We start from the raw sequence: 8,901 nt of genomic DNA, 5'->3' as shown, positions 1-8,901 counted from the left end.
TTCCCTTCAAAGCCTTACTGAAGGCATATGATAATTATGGTATTTGTTAAGCCCTTACTATGTGTCACGCACTGTTTTAAGTGCTGGGTTAGATACAGGGTAATCAGGTTGTCCCACATGGGGCTCACACTTTTAATCCCCATTTACAGATGAGGTAATGGAGACACAGAAAAGTTAAGTGATTTACCCAAAGTCACACAGCTGACAAGTGACGGAACGGGCATTAGAACCCACGACCTCTGACTCCCGAGCCTGGGCTCTTTCCACTGAGCCACCCTGCTTCTCTATCTTGGCCACCTGCCTGCAGTGGTAGCATTAGATGATGGCAGTAGAGGAGGAGAAGGAGGAGGAAATTAATCCTGTAGCTTTCTCCTCCCTCTCCTCATTTTCCCTTCATTCTCTCCCCTCCCCCCCCCCCCCCGCCCCATCTGCCTAAAGTGACCAACTGGAACTCGTAATCCCAGAGAGCAGCCAGGGACGTCTGCCCATGGGAAGCAGCGTGGCCTAATGGAAAGAAGCCGGGCCTGGAAGTCAGAGGACTTGGGTTCTAATCCCAGCTCTGTCACTTGTCTGCTGTGTGACCTTGGGCAAGTCATTGAACTTCTCTGTGTCTCAGTATCCTATATAGTAAAATGGGGATTCAATGCCTGTTCTCCCTCCTATCAGATTGGACCGTGTCCAGCCTGATTCCTCATATCTACCTCAGCGCTTAGAACAGTGTTTGACACATAGTAAGTGCTTTAAAAATACCATTAAAACATGTGCAATTCTTTCATGCTTGCTGGGAGCTGTGGGCCCTAACTGGAAGAGGCCTCAAACGATGACCTTGATGCTCTCAACACCACCCTCTCACTCTTTCCCCATCTCTTCGTTGATCCCATACCGCTAACTGACAGCCCCCTGATCACTTCCACAGTCCTCCTCCTTCCCTCTTGGTCACGAGCCACAGAACCCTGCTGACGGAAATCTAGACATCAGGCCGACTTTGTTCACTTTAAGTTTATCCTTGTTCGCTTTAACTCTGCCCTCTCCTCCCTCTGCTCGGCAAAATGTTTTCTCCATCCGTACTGACACCCATGCCCATCGCCCTTGCCAGTTGTTGCAGATGTTTAACTCTCTCCTCAAACTGCCTGTCCCCCCACCTCCCCCACTCCTTGTCCCTAATGACCTGGCCACCTGCTTTATTGAGAAAATTGACACTATCAGGCATGATCTCCCTAAAATCTCCCCGACTCCTCTCCAGTCCCTCCCCCCTCCTGCCCTCCTTCAACTCTCCCATCTTTCCCAGCAGTATCTCCAGAGATCTCCTGCCTTCTCTCAAAATCCACCCCCTCTCCTGCATTTCAGACCCCATTCCTTCTCACCTTATCAAAATATTTGCCCCTTCTCTTCATCCCTCTTTAAGTGCCATCTTCAACTGTACGCTCTCCAATGCCTTCTTCCCCACTGCTTTCAAACACACCCATGTCTCCCCTATCCTAAAAGAGCCCTCCCTTGACCCCACGGCTTTCTCCGGTTATCACCCCATCTCCTCTTACCTTTCCTCTCCAGACTTCTTCAGTGAGTTGTCTACACTGGGGGTCTCAAGTTCCTCTCCTCCAATTCTCTCTTTGACCCATCCCCGCCCCCCTGCCACACAATCTGGCTTCCATCCCCTTCACTCCACAGAAACCACCCTCTCAAAGGTCACAAATAATCTCCTTCTTGCCAAATCCAAAGGCTTCTACTCCATCCTTGTCCTCCTCGACCTCTCAGCTGCCTCTGACACTGTTGACCACCCCTTTCTCCTGGAAACACTATCCAACTTTGGCTTCACTGACACTGTCCCCTCCTGGTTCTCCTCATCTCTCTGGAAGCTCATTCTCAGTCTCTCTCACGGGCTCCTCCTCTGCTTCCCACCCTCTGACTGTGGGGGTCCCTCAAGATTCAGTTCTGGGTCCCCTTCTATTCTCCATCTACACTGACTCCCTTGGAGAACTCATTCGCTCCATGGCTTAGACTACCACCTCTATGCAGATGATACCCAAATCTCTATCTCCAGCCGTGATCTCCGCTCCCTCTCGGCAGTCTCGTATTTCCTCCTGCCTTCAAGATATCTCTACTTGGATGTCCTCCCGTCACCTTAAACTTAACGTGTCTTAAACGGAACTTATCTTCCCACTCAAACCCTTTCCTCCCCCTGACTTTTCCATCACTGCAGATGGCACCACCATCCCTCCTGTCTCACAAGCCTGTAACCTAGGCGTTATCCTTGACTACTCTCTCATTCAACCCACATATTCAATTCATCGCTAAATCCTGTCGGTTCGACCTTCACGACATCACTACAATCCACATTTTCCTCTCCATCCAAACTGCTACCATGTTAATCCAATCACTTATTCTATCTCGCCTTGATTACTGTATCTGCCTCCTCGCTGACCCCCGGCCTCCTGTCTCTCCCCATTCCAGTCCATACTTCTCTCTGCTACTCGGATCATTTTTCTACAAAAGCATTCAGACCATGTTTCCCCTCTCCTCAAGAACCTCCAGAGGTTGCTGATCCACTTCCACGCCAAACAGAAACTCCTCACCATTGACGTCAATGATTATGATGGTATTTGTTAAGCGCTTACTATGTGCCAGGCATTGTACTAGGCACTGGGGTGGTTACAAGAAAATAGTGTTGGACACAGTCCCTGTTTCATGTGGAGCTCACAGTCTTAATCCCCATTTTACAGATGAAGTAACTGAGGCACAGAGAAGTGAAGTGACTTGCCTAAGGTCACACAGCAGTCAAACGGCAGAGCCGAGATTAGAACCCATGACCTTCTGACGCCCAGGCCCATGCTCTGTCCACTACACCATGCTGCTTCAAGGCACTCAATCACTTTGCCCCCACATACCTCACCTCGCTACTCTCCAGCCTGCACACTTCGCTCCTCTCATGCTTAACCTTCTCGCTGTACCATGATATCGCCTGTCTCATCACCGACCTCTCACCCATGTCCAGCCCCTAGCCTGGAACCCCTCCCTCTTCATGTCCGGCAGATAGTCACTCTCCCCACCTTCAAAGCCTTATTGAAGGCACACCTCCTCCAAGAGGTCTTCCTCGACTAAGCTCCTTTCCTCTTCTCCCACTCCCTTCTGCATCGCTCTAACTCCCTTTTTTCATCTCCCCTCCCAGCCCCACAGCACTTACGTACATATCTGTAATTTATTTTATTTATGTTAATGTCTGTCCCACCTGCCCGCCCCCCCAACTGTAAGCTCACTGTGGGCAGGGAATGTGCCTGTTCATTGTTATATTGTACTCTCCCAAGCACTTAGCACAGTGCTCTGCACACAGTAAGTGCTCAATAAATACAATTGACTGACTGACCCAGACACACACACACGCAATCTCTCTCTTCCTCTCTCTCTTTCCCTCCCTTCTCTTCCCCCTTCCTCCCCTCCCCCAGCTCAATGCTCCTGTTGTCCTCAAATCTGGAACACCCTCTCCTCTCAGCTTCATCAAACCATACCCCTTCCCCTCCTTTAAAGCCTTCTTAAAAAGCCACCTCCAAAAAAACATTCCCCAGACCTTTCTGGTCGTGTCACTCCTTCGGCCACTTCAATCAACGCTCATGTATTTCCTCTCGGTTTATTTATTTTTTACTCGGCCTCCAGATCTCAAGGGGCTGGGTGGGTCAAGTTGGCACTGTAGGGATTAGCGGCACATCAGCCTGGGACTCGCGGTCACTGAGGTGGCTTTGGGCTTCCCAGACTGCACAGAGGGGTAACGGGCAGCTGGTTGGCGAGGAGGCTGTTGTAGTAGCAGAGCCTAGGGCTGGAGCTGGGTCTGGGCCTGAGCGGTTGAGGAGGCCGGCGGTTGGAGAGGGCAGAGGTGGTCAGTGGGGGGGGACAGGGGGCCGGGTGGAGGGGCTGGGCTACGGGGAAACCCACCGTATAGCGGCTCTGTCCCTTTGGATTCCCCTTTTCCCCTTGGTTCGTCTTTTCAACCTCCCTTTCGTTGGTTTCGGGCCCCGCTCTCTTCCCCTCTTGGCCTTCAGCCTTCGGTCGGCAGAGGATTTTAGCGTAGAAATGTTCTCCTGAGGGGGCGACACAAATGAGTAGCCGTCACTCAGCGGTGGGGAGGAGGGATGCAGTTGATGCAGTCCAACTTTGCATTGTCCTTGGAAGCCCTTGGAGGTCTCCTATTGGAAACCCAAAGTACCCTAAGCCTCTTTATCTGGAGAGCTGGGCCCCGGGGCCCCGATAGGAAGAAGAGAAGGAGGGAGAGAGGGGTGTGTGTGTGTGTCTGTCTGTCTGCCTGTCTGTGTACTTCCCACAGAGCAACCACACTGATGCCTCTCCTATCATGTGTGTACGTGTATGTGTGTGTGCCGCTCCCCACAGAGCAGCCATATGGATGCCTCTCATGTCAAGTGCGTGTATGTGTGTGCTTCCCCACAAACCGGCCATACTGATACCTCTCACGTTGTGTGCTTGTGTGTGCGTGAATTTGTGTGGGCTTCCTCCTAGACTGAGCGTACTGATGCCTCTCCTGTCCCAGAGCTTAGGCACAATGAAAAAGGCAATGTGTTCGGGATAGGCAGACTCGTCAGGCCCAGGATAGGGGTGGGTGGGATGGGGTGAGTGGGCATGATGGATGCGGGTGGAAAGCTCTACAGATTCTCTTGCAAAGGGGACCTGGGTCTGAACAGGCTGGGAAGGGAAAAGTGGAACAAAGTGTGTGCTGGTGGCCTAGTCCTTGAAGATTCTAGCTTTTGGGCTTATTTACTCCTTTCTCTGCAGAGTGTTGTTTCTCTGTAAGCTGGACTCCGAAACAGTCGGGGAGAAATCCGAAGAGGTTGTGCTTGCCGTGCCCCGCAACCTTGGTCTCCTGGATCCCATGTTACCTGTGTCCCTACAATGGCGACGATAGCAGCAGATCACGGCCGCCAGCACTAACGTCACCGAGGCTATGCCGCCCATCACCAACGACCAGACAATAAAATCTGAAAGAACGGGGAGATGGGAGACATTTCAGATGACGTCTGAGCCCCCGTAATTTTCACCGGCTGGGCAAGACCACCCTGGAGTGAAATATTTCAAAAGAAACAGAAAAGGAGAAAGGGGGAAAGGAGAAGTAGAGGCAGAGGGGACCCGCGAGGGAGTAGGGGGAGAGAGAGGAGCAGGGGCCGAGTGTCCTCGGGGGAAAATTGCAGGGATTGGCCAGTCAGGGGCAGAGGGGTGGGGAGCGAGCCGGTGGCTTCAGCCTCCGTCCGTCTGTCATTAACTGAGTCTGTTGGCGAATTTTTCCCAACTTTCAAAAGGACATGGGGATGCAAGTTGTTCAGAGAGTGGCCCTGTTCCAAAGGGGCTTGCATCTGCAAACCAGTGGCCCTGAGTGGGGGCCTGAGTGCAGGCTGGAGCCTACCCTAGGGACCAGTGGGGAGAGTTACCCTGGGCCCTACCCCTCTCAGCAAGCGGGGGGACTCCAGAGATCTGTCACTGTAGGCCTCCCTTGATACTCCTGCTATCTCCATGGTAACGGCCCTCTGGGGTGATGTGGACCAAGAAGGAGCGGCGGGACAACCCCTGGCCAAAGACCTAGCTGGTCCTGAGTCCTGCCAGGAGGGCCAGAGAAAGGGCAGCCAGGTGGGGCTCCGGGTGTGAGAGGGAGGAGATTTGAAGGTGAAACTTCCTCTCAGACAGTCCTGCCTGGAAACGGAGAACTGAGTCATGGGTAAGGGGCGGTGGGGGGGTCAGGACCTGGGAGGGGGCCAAGCGGGGGAGAAGGTTTGGTTGGGGTTCTGGGGAAGCGGACAACTGCAGCCTCTCACCTGAAACGAAGCTTTTGGGATCAACCGCTTTGGTCTCTGCAGAAAGAAGGAAATCTGTCATGAGATGCCCCTGTGATTCCCTCTGCTTCCAGATCCTTCCCTTTCCACTTTCCACTTTCCACTGTCCAGGGCTCCTCAGCTTCATACCTTTTTTCCACCGAGGCTTTGGGCTTCACCATACTGGCCTCACCCCACTGAACCCAGAGCAATGCCGAGGAACTTACTGGGATGAAAGAACGCCTGCCGAACGCCACCACGGAGGGCTCCTCGGGACTTTTTTTGGGGTGCCATTAGTTAAGCGCTCACTCTGTGCCGAGCACTGTTCTAAGCGCTAAGATAGATAGAAGATAATCAGGTCAGACACAGTCCCCGTCCCACGATGGGTTCGCAGTCCAAAGGCGGGAGGGGGAGATCAGGTGTTGAATCCCCATTTTACAGATGAGGAGATGGAGGCTTAGAGAAGTGAAGTGACTTGCCCAAGGTCACACAGCAGGCAAGTGGCATAGACGGGACAAGAACCCAGGGACTCTGGGTTCTTTCCACTTGGCTGTGCTGCATTTTTTCCTCTCTCTGCAGCTGTGCTGTCCCTGAACATCAGTCACCTAGGTTTTTCTGGTGACAGCAGTGTCTCCCGGAGAACGGGAAGAGAAAAGAACCGAGTACCTCAGCCCTGAGGGTGATACAACATCTGACTATAGAGAAGCAGCATGGCGTAGTGGCTAGAGCACGGGCCTGGGAGGCAACGAGGTCGTGGGTTCTAATCCCGGTTTTGCCACTCGTCTGCCGTGTGCCCTTGGGCAAGTCGCTTCACTTCTCTGGGCCTCAGTTCCCTCATCCGTAAAATGGAAATGGAGACTGTGAGCCCCATGGGGGACAGAGACCGGGTGCAACCCCATTTGCTGGTATCCACATAGTAAGCGCTTAACGAATACCCTGATTACTATTAATTATTATTATCACTATAGCCCTACCCGCAGGACCCGAGCAAGCGGGAGAGAGGAGATATTGGCCGGGGGAGCAGCTGCAGCATTGTAAACACAGTAAACACAGTCACTTGTGTCTTTGCTAATTTGGTAACTGGCCCAGCTGATGAGGTGGGGGAAGGGCACATGGCTGGTACTGCCAGTTTCTCTGCAAGACCCGAGCCAGCGAGCTGGACTGGACGCGCGGGAGAGGGGACGGACCCGCCGAGGATGAGCGGCCGGCGGCCCGGGTCAGCGAGAGGCAAGGCGGGCTACGGTGGAGGACGCCTGTGTTTTCAGCTCTGCCCTGCTGCGGGCTCCCTAAGTCCTCTCTTGTGTCTCAGCTTTCTCAGCTGGGGCATGAGGAATGAAGGGCGATGAAGATGGTCAGTGGTATACGACGGGGGTGCGGACCGTCTGGACCGTGTCTGAGTGAATCACCACCTTCCCTGGTGCCCTTAGCTGATCTAGCTTCACTCAGTTGAAGGGGTTGATTTACGGCACGGTTATAAACCGTTGCTTCTCATTGGTTACACACACACACACACACACACCCCAAACACATACACACACACACTTGGCTCTCATTCTACTCCCTCAGTGCTTAGCCCACACCCGGGAGCGCCAGAAAGGAGGAGAGAGCTACTCCCATCCCTTTTCCTTCCACCCCCTAGGAGGAGCCAGACTCTAAGAACTAGAGCGGAGCCGGCATTCCCTGTTCTGCAGCCCCCAGCTCTGCTCTCCGCCCGGCCCCTTTGGACCCCCTGCTCCCCCGTTAGTTCCGCACCTTTCAGATGAACGATGGTCCCGCTGCCGTTTCCTTGTTTGATCTGGGGGATCTCCACGATGATGCGGCACTGGTATATCCCGGTGTCATTGTTGTCGTTGATGGGCAGGCTCAGGCCGAGGCTGTGGTTTCTCCAGGACAACTTCCAACCTCGCGGGTGGTTGGTTTCGTTGAGCATGTTGTTGGTAATGAGAAAAGAGTGTAGCATGGTTCCATTCTTCAACCACTCCACTCGGATCTGCTCCATAATCTCATCTGAGATCACCATACAATTGATGTTTACGATGCTTCCTGGTTTTACCTGGATAGTCTGGGGCTCCTGGTTTATCTGCAGGTTATTCACTCTCTCTAGTACTGGGGGAGAGATGGGATGATGAGCGTGAGGCCAGGGGATAGGCGGTAGGGTTGGTCTGGGACACAGAGAGACACTTCTGCTGTCAGAGAGTTGGCGTCCAGTGCCCAGCCTGCTTCCCCTCCCGCTCCTGCGGCTCCCGGGCGTCACTCTGCCCCCATGGGGGAGAGGTGGGGACGTCCCGAGGTGCTTTGAGGGGGTTCTTCCAACCCCGCCACTTCGTGCTGGGGGTTGGAGAGGACCGGGTTTCCCCTCTTAAGTCCCATTCCTGGGGTTCGTCCTACTCCACGCTCTGAAGAAAGCCCAGGCCAGCTGGGCCTTGAGACTGGGAAGGGAATGGGATGCCAGTACTCACCCACTAGCAACCCCAGAAAGAGCGGCATTCCCTGCAGAACCCCCATGGTGGGGTCCCTCTGCTCCCACCCAAGGGACTGTTGCAGGCAGCTCTGGTGGGTCCCGGGACACTTCAGGTTGCTCAACTCTCCGATCTCAGCTCCCTTATCTGCCACCTGGGCTGTCCACAGTCATACTTCCTGCCACAATATCCGTTCCGCTCTCTCAACCGACACCCTTGAACACGATCCATAACGAGGGGGCCAGACCTGAGACAGGAGGGAGGCTTGAGGGATAATTGCTTCTGGTTTCAGTTCTTTCTATTTCAAAATGGGCCAGATTATTAGGCTATCTGTCGACTCAGAGGAATTGGGGAAACTGAGGTCCTGGAAGAAAGGAAGGGACTGGCTCAGCATCCACTATCAGAGGGAGAACAGAATTTAAACTCAATGGTTTAGACTGTGAGCCTCGTGTGGGACGGGGACTGTGTCTGATCTGATTGCATCGTAGCTACCCCAGCGCTTAGGACAGTGCTTGGCACAGAGTAAGCGGTCCGCAAATGCCATCATTACTATTATTATTGTATTTATTAAGTGCTTTGGGCGTGTCAGACCCCCTTCTAAGTAATGGGGTAGATACAAGTTAATCATGTCCGACACA

At 53.4% G+C, this 8,901-nt stretch overlaps 1 protein-coding gene across 1 annotated transcript; it reads right to left on the bottom strand.

Annotated features, from left to right (window-relative positions):
• Positions 1-3,619: 3,619 nt before the first annotated feature.
• Positions 3,620-8,393, bottom strand: TMIGD2 (transmembrane and immunoglobulin domain containing 2). Its single transcript, XM_007661455.3, has 5 exons — positions 8,264-8,393; positions 7,557-7,910; positions 5,808-5,843; positions 4,881-4,979; positions 3,620-4,070 (listed from the first exon to the last, which is right to left on the bottom strand). The coding sequence occupies exons 1-5, from the start codon at positions 8,307-8,309 to the stop codon at positions 3,718-3,720; spliced, it is 888 nt and encodes a 295-aa protein (XP_007659645.1). The 5' UTR covers positions 8,310-8,393; the 3' UTR covers positions 3,620-3,717.
• Positions 8,394-8,901: the final 508 nt, after the last annotated feature.

Source organism: Ornithorhynchus anatinus, chromosome X2 (genome assembly GCF_004115215.2).
Source record: "Ornithorhynchus anatinus isolate Pmale09 chromosome X2, mOrnAna1.pri.v4, whole genome shotgun sequence".
Taxonomy (NCBI): Eukaryota; Metazoa; Chordata; class Mammalia; order Monotremata; family Ornithorhynchidae; genus Ornithorhynchus; species Ornithorhynchus anatinus.
Note: the sequence above shows the minus strand (reverse complement) of the source record. Positions and strands in the feature narration are given on the sequence as shown.

Excerpts from the sequence above, each read along its gene's own strand:
- TMIGD2 (XM_007661455.3), bottom strand. The coding sequence starts at position 8,309 with ATGGGGGTTCTGCAGGGAATGCCGCTCTTTCTGGGGTTGCTAGTGG. Across the intron at positions 7,911-8,263 it reads CTTTCTGGGGTTGCTAGTGG|TACTAGAGAGAGTGAATAAC; the intron begins GTGAGTACTGGC and ends TCTCTCCCCCAG. Across the intron at positions 5,844-7,556 it reads GACCATCGTTCATCTGAAAG|AGACCAAAGCGGTTGATCCC; the intron begins GTGCGGAACTAA and ends TTCTTTCTGCAG.